The 12157-nt window shown below is 43.0% G+C and overlaps 1 protein-coding gene across 1 annotated transcript in view; it reads right to left on the reverse strand.

Moving 5' to 3' along the window:
- LOC142560671 (PP2C-like domain-containing protein CG9801) overlaps positions 1-12157 on the reverse strand; it is a 63692-nt gene that overhangs the window by 25225 nt on the left and 26310 nt on the right. Inside the window, exon 4 of the mRNA XM_075672920.1 lies at positions 9711-9848. Within this exon, the coding sequence (XP_075529035.1) occupies positions 9711-9848 (138 nt within the window). The remainder of the gene's footprint in view (positions 1-9710; positions 9849-12157) is intronic.

Consider the following 12157-nt stretch of genomic DNA (forward strand, 5'->3'; position numbering starts at 1 on the left):
GTTGATAAATTATCCTGTTAAATTTCACAAACAGCTGCAACTTCACATGTGAACTTGATTTTGTGTAATTATGTTTATTCCATTTTGTTTATCTCTGTGCTTGTGTACGCTGTTCTTTTTTTCCTTCTAGTGAATAATTTGTTATGCCTTATGTGAAAAGTATTGCACTTCTTGCATTCTTATTTTTTGCTTGTTCCTTTTCCTGGCCTTCACTCTTGTTATATTACTGTAGTCCCCTGCCCCTGCTCAATGCTGCTCTGAGGCCTGTAGGGTAATATGAATGAATGAATGAATGAATGAATGAATGAATGAATGCTGTAGTGAGGGGTGCCCAGGGGCCATATGTTTGGTCGGTCGCTTTAAGGAGCTGTTTCATTCCAGGATGATGTAGTGCTTGGTGAAGCTCCTCACTGGAGCAACAAGCATTCTGCCTGCTGGCTTAGCTAACTAATGTCCACACTTAGAGCGAGCTCCCCAAAAGCCAAAAGTACCACTCCGGATTACCACAATCAGCAAGAAGCTCAGCAGTGCTTGCATGAATGAGCACACAAGAAATGGTAAAACGACCAGCTCCTTAAAGAAACATCAAAACGCAACACTATACCAGCTTAGACTTGCAAGTCATATTTCAAAACATCTACTTGGCCCACGAAACATCCACAGTAGCCAACGGATTTTTTGGACTCCGGAAGTTCGGACTTGATGGGCATTCCAGACTTCATAAATGTACCGTCAGGGTTCCCATAAAGCTAATGCATTTTTGGAACAGATTTTTCAGACGAATTTAGCCTCCAAAGTTTGATTTTCTAGACTAAATCACTATCTCCATGCTACTTGGCATAGAGTTAGTAGAACAACTCCAGAGGAAAAGCTGGGCCGGAAAAGTGGGAACCTCTAGGGCGCCGCCCTGTTGCTACTGGTCAATGTGGCCAGCGTAATTACTATTGAAAAAGCTGAAAACAAGTACAGGTCACCTTATGCTTTGTCATCTAAATACGCATACCTGATGGCTTTATGAAGGTGGTGCGTTAATATTAAGTTTATAGAAAGCGATCGCTAAGTCCATGACTTATGTAAAACACGATGTACGCATTCATGCAATAAAGGATGACGCGAATTTCGGTTTCGAATCTGTTTTTTGGATGCGTAGTAGTTTCGTACAGTTTAGGTTTGAGGCGTTGGTTTGACATGTGATCGCGCGTCGACATCGGACGCTATGGCACACTCGTGCCTTATGTGCCACTGAAGCCCCGAAGTGCTCTGGCATATACCTTCACATGTAAGTAAACGAATGTATCTCCTTGTTGAGAATATCACGCGAGTAGGCAGCTCTTGTGGTGCATCACAATCGTTTGAGAAGCATCACAGTAAAGCATTTTTCTACATGCAGAGCGGTGTTTTTATTTGCTGGTTTCCCGTCAGTATGAAATTGCTGGACAGGCGGACCAGCACACCGGAATTGTAATGGCGAAGCCACAAGCAACTCAAAGAATCTGTTTAATTGTTGCAGTTTGAACAATCATGCTTCTACTAAGGCCACAGCAGAAAAACAGCCATGATGCCGAGTATTTCTGTGCCACGAAGTAATCAAGAGGCGAGTGCCTAATGCGGACGAAATCGAGTGCATCGAGACTTAGAACGACAGAAAGCTGAGCTAGTTGGTAAGGATTCATTATGCAAAACAGAGGTGAGGCGTGCAGACAGGACACAATACTAGAGAAGTGGGTGGCACTCGTGTTGTTTGCTTGTAAATACTCTACTCTTGTGTCCTGTCTGCACGCCTCACCTCCGTTTTGCATAACGAGTGCATCAACCCGCATATTAATAGCGTAGGCGTTTTATTAACTGTGCAATATTTTCAACGCTTCCTTGCATGCCATCTCATGTGGAATATCTTTCTTGGTCACAAATTTGTGCAGCGAATCCATTTGCATGATCGACTCCGCGCCTGTGGGACCGTTCACTTGCACTTGATGCTGAGTCTTTTACATGTATCCATAAACTGCAGATATGCACATCAGATCCCTGCGAGCATTTTTAAAATTCAATTATTTTAGACAACAGGCACCATATGCAATACTGACATAATCTCAAATACCACTAAGCAGCTGGGACACATTTTTGTTGACCATACTCGCAGGTAAAATAAGTAGATCATGTGGACAGCTCCAACTCATTTTCCTTAAATCAGTGTGTACAAGGGGTATGCAAAAATAATTTTTTTCTCGCGCACCGATTATTTTGCTGTATAAGCAAGAAAACCCACCACGTTGGTGTAACATATCTTGTTCATCACACTAATATGTGCTTTAATTTACCAAGTGAGATGAGTTACTTTTATGGCTCATTCAGTCATATCACACTGCAAGCTGCATTCATCAATCTTCAATTGGATTTTGCAAATGTTTAATGAAACATGTTTCCCTTTTATGCAGATATGCAATGGCAGGCCTTTCCGTGTGTTCCAAAGGTAAAATTTAAGCTCTAAATTAAAGAAGACATTTCTAGTCAGAAACAAGCAAAAATGGTGAATGCAGAGTATCAGAAGCCCAAGGTACAGAAATTATGAGAAGTGCCGAATGATTTTAAGGAAAGAGTCTTATTAGAAAATGCAAGACTCTTTAGTGGAGGTCAAGCAAGTCAATATAGGTAGAATACTCTGTAAAATTATGCGAGTGAGGGGATGTCAAACAATGGGTCAGGAAATGCGTTGTTTTTCTGCAAAACAAAAGCTGATTGTCATTACATAAGTCACTTTAGCATCATGAGACTGCTGCTTGACAAATTCAGAAATAAACCAAAAAACAAGACACGCAAAAATAAAAAAATCAATTTAATGATGCTTTCTCCGCACTGGGATAAATAAAAACAAACACATCACATCTAATGTTGACATATCAGACGCCTTGTGAAACACTAAAGGAAAAATTCAGTTTCGAGCTATGGCACTTGCCGTATAGATGTGGGGGCCTTGCACTAATAGTGATAGTTACCACTGCATTTAGAAATTGAAAGCATTCATGCAGACAAGGATGATTCTTTATATTTTTGGCTACCACTTCAAATGCCTCCACCAAGTGTTACAATGCTGCACGCAGCCATACTAAGGATCTGCCAGCAACACCTGCAGGTAAAAAGCGGAAGCAGTCAAAGTGCTGGTGTGTACTGGACACTATGTTTGAAAACTTTTAGGCAAGAAGAGTGCAAGAAGCAGACATAACTGCATTTATTTCCATAATTCCCCATTTGAATGGCCTTTCCTTTTTGCTTAGACAATGCCTACGCCTAGCCACAGCAGCTCCCTCATACAGACCCCACAAGCCAAGAGGCCGTGGAGGCAAATGCAGATAAGAGGCAAGAAGCAATAGCGCTGGTATCGACATTCATCTAATTTCTTTCTTTTTCTTTCGTTTAGGCAGCCAGCACACCTCGAACAGCCACCTTGACTGCGGGTGTGTCACCCTAGTCACCAAGGAAACATTTGAGGGAAAGCGACAGGCAATGTGAACAGCCACTTCTCCATGTAAACGATACTCTTTCTCTCGGATGACTCCTATGCATCGCCACGCCAGCACACTTGTGCACAAAGATGCCGCGGAGGCACATGCAGGTCAGAGGCAAGAAGCAGTGGCACTGGTGTCGACATTCACCCAATTTCTTTTTCTTACACTGAGGCAGCCAGCATACCTCGAACAGCCACCTTGACTGCGGGTGTGTCAGTAGATCCCTGTTGTACATATGCTCATAATAAACTTCAGTAAACTTGAACTTAGTAATAAACTTGAAGGCAAATGGGACATTGATGCATTGTTTTTTTGAACATTTATTGCACACATACAATATATGTTATACTTTGCAGCGCTACAGAGCGTATTTTGAAGCTTCCCCCTATATTTCGCACCTTTAATTACATATGTGTTGTGTGGCCCTCAATGCAGTTCATGTTGTAGCAGCTGCTTTGTCTGTGTATCGAACAGTGGCTTAAGCTCGTGATATCCACATACTTCTCTCACATATACAAAATAAAGTTCTATGTAGTCCTCGGTGTTACAACAAAAAATGAAAGTAAACAATCTGATTGTGCAATTGTGTTTACTACAGTGATTCCTATGTCAGTTACTGACACGTTGACAACTTGAACTGGTCAATTCGTCCATAGCCTCCTCTATTTTTCAAAAATAAAGGAGGCTATGATCCATCATGGCAAGGAATTGTATGTATAAATAAAAAAAAAGGGGGGGTATGTGTGTGTGTTTGTAGTGGGAGGTATAGATTAGGGCGGTATGAAAAAATGTACCAACACCGTCCTCTAGACCCATTCCGTTAAGGTACCGTAACAAAGCGTATTATGCCTAAAGTTCATACAACTAACTCTGATATTACTACACACGCCAGGCGACGCGAGCTACATTTGCCATGCCGCATTCGCGACTGCACCGGATGCCCTCCATATTATTCTCGTTAATCGTGCTCACTGCACCGAGGCAAAAGAAAGATCATGGGCGCAGGCGCCTTTAAAGTACCTCGACCTTGCGAGGCACTGCTGCGCGTGCCAGGGTAGTTGTCCGTGCGAACACTTCCTGGCACACACCTGCCTCGGCGGCCCCGACCTACATACCGCTCTGCTTCGAGCTTTGACCCCCCCGTCCCTTGGGTGCCCTGGAGTTCCTGCGCCGCCTGCTTTATTATAATCTCAGGTGCTCTCCTGAGACTTCCGTTTGTCGGTTACATGTGCCCTACAGCTGGATCAGTACTTATAACAAAAAAAAAACCCCCGATCTATCATCGCGACGATAGATCGCGAAAGCGGGTTTTGCAACATACCGCGCCCGTGCGAAGAAAATTACGGAACGCCAGCGACGAATCTGACCAAAGCTTCGAGCTCGTAACCTCATCGAGTGACACTCCTGCAACAGGCGTGACTGCTGAAAACCGCATACCGGCGGAAACTTCAACAGGATCATCCCTCGGTTGCATAACTGCCACCTGTACGGCCAACATGGACCACACCCACACCATCCCGCAACATAGAATAAAGAACCAACTTATAAAGCTCAAACACACGGCGGCACGCACACATCACAACACCACAAGCGAGACAAGCCAGGCTGCTACGCTACTACGGTTGCCGGATTAAAACTGACTACTGTCACTAAGTCTAGCAAGTGTCTCAGGAGCTGGCAACCTCGGCGCGTAGCAACATGGCGGCGCTCTTGCGGTTCCCCATTTCAATGCATGGGCCCTATGGGTAGCTTGTCCTCTAGAGTCAGTATAGTAACTCTATGCTACTTGGAGACTGCCGTGTTGGATTTTCTGCTGGTTTGGCCAGGCTTGACTTCCAGTGGCTCGCTCTATGGCCTCCAAGATCGGGAGGCACATGCTATCAATGCACAATCAATAGAGAGAGCATGCTATCCCCCAGTCTCTGAGGCCATGCCTGCACTTCCTTAACTGAAAAAAAAGAACACTCCTCGTACAGCACTTTTTTTTCTTTTTTCTTTCTTTTTTTTCAGCCAACACTATCATCATAATCATTTAACCTTATTTTTTTTTTAAGTTTTGGTTACTATTTTGCATAGAGTTTCTCACTACATTACCTAGAGGGAAATCTGGCGCTGCTGCGCTGTGGTATGCATGGGAATGCCGGTATATTGTGGATTCGGATTGGCATCGTTCTCGTAGAGACAGGACACCATGAAGACGCGCTTGGCAAGTACCGTTCCGTCTGTCACAATGATTCACTTTCTACTAAAGCAGCACGTGAAAAGCTGTTTTAGCTTTATTATTACGCGAAAACATGTTTTGTTTAACTATGAGAACTTGTTATTGTGTGTACGACTACATGTTACGTAAAAAGTATCAGCGGGCCGCTAAAGTTGGAGGACAGACGACAAGGTTCGCGCTCGCTTTGAAACAGTTGGTCGTCTGTTCTTGCTTTTCTTCGCTTGGTCGTGCATCGTGGGTGAGTAAAGATGTAATATGCGTGAATGGAAACATTTTATGAAGATTTTACTTTGAGAACGCGTTATTTGCGTAGCTATATCCACGTTTTAGACGAAGCCTCTTACAACACCAGCCAACACGAGCCTCGCAGACACATATACCGTCATTCCCATGACGGCACGGTACCCCCTTAAGAAACTCCCATAGACGGTGGCGCCAGATTACCCTCTAGGTGTTATAGTGAGAAACTCTATGCTATTTTGCATGTGGTGTGTCCTTAGATTAGGTGTGTCCCAGAGACGTTGTCGCATCTTTGTGTGTGCTTGTGTGGCTTCCCATTTGTGTGATTGGCCCCACCTCCTGTGCCTTTGTGAGAACCAAGTGGTGCAAAGTCGCTCATTCTTCAATCGCCATGATGGTCTCCGTTGGCGGAGATTGCCAACATGGTGACGCTCTTGACAACTCTATATAGGAATTAAGTCACTCTTCCACAAATGTAAGCAAATCTAATCACCTCCAAGCACAGTATCAGCCACGGCATTATTTTAGGTAGTAGTATTTTAAGCCACTCTAAGCCAATAATTTTTTTTTTTTAGTGAAAGAGATTTTCAGACTGTTCAATTTTTGGACTACTTTTCGGTATCGGCAAGGTCTGGAAAGTCGGTTGGCGACATTATGGTGGAAGAAAGCTGATTAGTTGCCAAGAAAATTATGGCCAAACTCCGCTTAACATTACTTAAATTTTTTCTTTGGACACCTCACTGAGACTGCAGCACCATCATAGATTTCAATATATATGGCATATTTGAGCTTTGTTCGTGCTCAAAGAAGTCCTCAAAGTTTTCAAATAGTCCTTGAAGAAGGAAAGATATTTTTAACAAATAACCAGTACTCAGCAGCTGTGACTAATACCTTTGGTGTCATGAGGAACAGGCTGCAGAAACTTTCATGAGGCATCACCGCTTCATCTTTCCCTCTTTTCCTCTTTTGGAGTACAGTAAAACCTGGTTAATATGTTGCCAAATGTTGCAATATCCTGTTATCAATGCAGCTGAACTTCCTTTGCCATTGAAAGGTTTACTTTTCAACATGTGGCTGAGCACATTTTCAAGTGCGAAATTAATTCTTTTGTTACCACACCTAAGGAAATTGATCAATTTGATTGACAGTTTTTCTTTGCATTGTTAAACATTTTCGTTGGAAACCTTCTACTAGCGACATCATACACTATATGGAACGATGACTGAGCATTAATTATTTGTCAGATTTGAAAATTCTTGCCAGATAGGGCAGTCTGGAAAAATGAAATTTCAACTGGAGGCATCGTTGAGACTAGCGTCCAATGCTCCTAGCACTTCTTCACTCAAAAAGAGACAAAATGTATGCTTTGGTTAACTCGGCAACATAATTTTGAAATGACCGCAGCAGTGAATTCGCAAAACCTCTCTCTGGTTGTCCATTTTCTGTTCAGACATATAGGCTGTTTTAACGATGTCTCATACAACCGTATATGCTCATGAGTGCACGCTATTTTGATAATCGTGTTCAACTAGTATCATGTGCTGCTTTATTTTCCCCACCATACGTTGCCTTTATTAATCAGCACTTAGAAACTACATGCACCTATTATTATGAGCAATCCTTCCCGTCGTGTGGGATTTTCATTCACACAAGAGCATGCAGTCGGTTCCAGACTGGCTGTCAATGGAAGCTTCACCAGCTTTCTAATCTCTTACATGTTGAACACCACCTGTGCAGATACCCTTATTCATTACTGTACAATATTGTACAACACTCCACATTAGTGTACAGCCCCATACAGGAACTGAGCAAAGCATGTGGAGGCTTCAGCACCAGTTGAATTCACTCTAGACCACCTTGCTTGAATAGAAAAAGGGATTATCAAGTATGAACAAACATCTGCATGCTCCTGACTTGACAGCCATTGCTTCAGGAGTCTAAAGAATCAGTAAAAAACAAACCAGCTGCCTGCTACGAGCAAAAACAAATGTTTCCTGTACAAAGAGGCTTAGTCGTTTTTACATTCATGAAGCTGTTGATTTCTTGCATAGCACAGGCATCACTTGGGCTAGTATTGATGTCAACAAATCTTCACAATATTTTTTTTTTTTTTTGCGTGACCTGACTGACAAAAGTTGGAAACTAGAAACCAGGTGGACATTTTGTATATTTCAGATTTTTTTTTACTCTCAGAACTTATACTAAAAATAACAAATTATTACTTTCATTTGCGTTCCTTCAGGTGCTTCTTTGAAGTTGCACATACAAATTCGGAAAGATCATCTGAGCAATTATTACTGCTATACACCCATTCAAAACATCAGCGATCAAGCTACAATCTTATCTATTGCAACATATGTTGTGACTACTACGTCTTGAAATAAGATGTTAAAACACAGAACCACTGAAAATGAGCACATTTCTAGCAGTAGTGGACAGTGGGCAAAGGCCATCTGGCGTTGGTTCCGAGTACAAAGCGTGTTCTTGGAGCGCTACTTCTTGGAGAAAAAAATGATAATAATACAAGTGCGGTATTTTGGCTGCAAAAGTGCAAGCTTTAGCGGAATATCACGTGCTGCAGTTAATGAAAACACAAAAGTAAAGTAGAATATTCAATGTTAAGTGCGATAAAAAACAAAGGAATAATGCTTGTTTTTGCCAACTTCAACATACTGTATTTACTCGATTCTAATGTTCCCCTCGACTGTAACGTGCACCCATTTTTCATGACAAAAAAAATGAAAAAAGGATATCGCTCTCGATTGTAATGCGCACCCATTTGCCATGACCTAAAGGAACACAAGTCCCTTCACAGTACTGCGCACCTCATTCTTTCATACAGAAACACAACTATCTCTCATTTGTAAAGAACAAAGATTTACCCCCAATCCACTAAAGTTGCGATAAATAAAAGAAAGTCGCAGTTTCGTGTGGAAGGCAAAGCATTGATTATGATAGCAAATTAGTAGACACCTATATGAAAAGTAAGGATGGTAGTTTTATCGGCTGTATGAAGTTTTAAGCATTCACTTACTAACCAAATTAACAAGCATGGGTCACGCACGCACAAGCAAATATGAACATGTTTCACTCAACGAGCACGGAAACTCTTTAAATGCTGGAGTGGGGAAGTGCAGTAGCAGGAGCGAGGGAATTGACCTTTGTGCGGCCTCTCACTTCGACGAGCACTAAGCGACGAGAACACAGCGTGGTGCGCCTAGATGCGTAGACTCTTGCCTCCATTGCAGATTGCTTTCAAGATAGGGGTTGCACGGCCATGCCATACGTAGCAGCCGCCGGTGTAGAACGCCTCTCCTGTTTGCGCCAGTCCTGCACGCAAGTTTTGGCAACTCCAAACGCCCGTGATGCGGCCCGATTTCCGTCCGTCTCCGCACACGTGATCGCTTTCCTATCTTTGCAGTCGGCACTTCCATGATAGAGCAAACGCAGAAAACGGGAAGATGGACAGTGCACTAACCTAAGCCAAGGGAAGCATTGCCTAAGCACACATACTGCAGCACATGGAGGAAGCTATGGCAGCTAGGCTTGAAACGCGTACGAGGGGGCCATTTTGAAATGCCGATGGCGATATGGCAACGCAGATTTAGGGTCGTACTCGATTCTAATGCGCATGCAATTTTTGAACCCGTTCTATCGAAAAAAAAAAGCGTGCATTAGATTCGAGTTAATACGGTTATTGAAAACCAGATGGCTATGCCAAAAATGCACATGCTGATGCAACCCACCTGCATTTTCTTTGGTGACAGGATGACACTCATAAAGTGTTGTGGCGATTCCGTAAGCGAACTCTGCTGGCTGGTTCCAATTGCAGATACCAGCGATCTCCTCAGTGGCCGTCTCAGCCTCTTCACCAGTTACACAAGCTTCAAAAGAAAACAGAGAGAGAGAAATAAAAAGAACAAAACAACACAGCTTCTAAAAAATTGTAGAGGGCCAGTCAACTTGCTGCCCAAAATGCCATCTTAGGATGTTTGCTTTTTTCCACACCAATTTCTTAAATTTTATTTTATTTCATTTATTTATTTCTTTCTTTCGATTTGAAGCTACTAACACTCCAAATCATTAAAAAAAATATATACTGGCATTATAACACCCTAAACACTACCATATAATACTTGTTTCTACAAAATAATTTCAGTTTACGTACCAAGGGGTGGGTATATCATAATGATGCATTAAGAGCGTCATAATGCGTGAATGAACAATAAGCATCAATGAACAATGAGCGTCAATGAACAGAGAGTCATAATATGACGGTGGGTGTATCATAATGATGCATTCAGAGCGTCATAATGCATCAATGAACAATAAGCATCAATGAACAATGAGCGTCAATGAACAGAGAGTCATAATAATGACGCTCTGTTCTCAAGATCATTGTGGCTCCCACATGCAAGCGCACTCAAAACAAACCCATGCAGTAATCTCGCTTTCTCCTTTTATTTTTATGAGCAATGTCATTATATCTAGCTTTATTGCTACAAGATGAGGACCACAAAGGTTACTCTATGTCATGCCGAACAGCATTTCAAGACCAACTTTAGCAACAAATTGGCAACAACTGCTTGCCGCCGCCGCCGCCGCCGCCGCCGCCGCCGCCGCCGCCGCTGCTGCGGCGGCGGCGGCGGCGGCGGCGGCGGCAGCAGCTCCATTCACAAAGGTGGCGGTATTGGAAAGAGCCATTGGCTGAGAAAATCTGAGCAACGGTCTTCTATCTTTGCACTGCATTTGCTGTACACCTGACTTCATGCGCCAGCTAACATGTGGTAATTACTGAAGCCAATGCAATAATACAGTTTAAAATTAAATTATAGGGTTTTACGTGCCAAAACAACTTTCTGATTATGAGGCACACCGTAGTGGAGGACTCCGGAAATTCTGACCACCTGGGGTTCTTTAGCGTGCGCCTAAATCTAAGTACATGGGTGTTTTCGCATTTTGCCCCCATCGAAATGCGGCCGCTGTGGCCGGGATTCGTCCCGCGACCTTGTGATCAGCAGCCCAACACCATAGCCACTGAGCAACCACGGCGGGCAATACGGTTTAGAGAGACATATGTGCTTGCTGTCTATTTTTGATCATGCAAAGATTTGGGTGTTTCTTGGCCTGTAGGCACAAGTCAAAAGAGCCGAGTTTTTCGTTTCATTGCTGTTCACTGAGTATAGGAAAATTTCACGGCTGTCACATAATAAGGAGTCACAAGTTTAGCCTCCCCTGCTGCGCCTGCCTGCGCAGCTCGTCATGCAGTAGAAGTGATTGCTCTAATCTGACCTGACACGGCTTGCGCTGCTAGACATGGAGGTCAATGGATAAGGGCGATAGTGAGCCACAGTTGTGCCACTTGAGCGCACCTATGTGGTGGTGAGAAAGACCAGGTGTTGCTCGACGGCATATTCTATGCGGTGACACGTTTTCAACTGCTACGGCGAACGAGTGGCGAACCTCGTGAAAGGCAATGTACTCGGCGCGCAACCGTCGGGTATCTTTGGGTATCGGAGACTAAATATCTAGTTCGCTATGTGAATTGGCAGGACAATTTCACCTCGTTAAGTCGAGGTTTTAAATACATGGACCTCTATGGAGATTTCAAAGGGAATTTCATTTACTTTGTTATATCCATTATTTCATTATAACGAGGTTCGTGTGTAGTGTCTTTCCACAGAAATTTTATTTTTTTTCCCTAGGCTGCAATATCCTAACAAGCTTATATGTGAGGATCCTCAACCTTTGCTCCATTGTTGTTGTTTTTTGCTACATGGCAAATACCCACCACCTTGGATGGCACACCAAATTTACAAGTTCAGGAGTTCCAGCTCTTTCATACTGCTTGTTTGCTGAGTAATGCTCACTAGTTTCCCACTGGAACAACAATTGAATCATACAGATGTCAAACTTAGGAAAAAGTAAATGATGAATTACAAAATTCAATTAAAGTCCAGCTGTGATTACAAGTAATTAATTACATGCAATGGGTCAGATATGTCTGCAGATATGTTACAAGCTGAGCATAACCTGTTGCTGTGACATGTCTGATACAAAAAAGAGCACACTGTGGTTCAGACAGCAATTAAATATTATGAAACATATGTGTCATTTTCTGGCCAAGAAGGAACATGTCGTCATCGTGCCATCCCTCACAGAGCCAATGACAGCATGTGGGTACCTGGCTTCT

The sequence above is a fragment of the Dermacentor variabilis genome, chromosome 10 (assembly GCF_050947875.1).
Source record: "Dermacentor variabilis isolate Ectoservices chromosome 10, ASM5094787v1, whole genome shotgun sequence".
NCBI lineage: Eukaryota > Metazoa > Arthropoda > Arachnida > Ixodida > Ixodidae > Dermacentor > Dermacentor variabilis.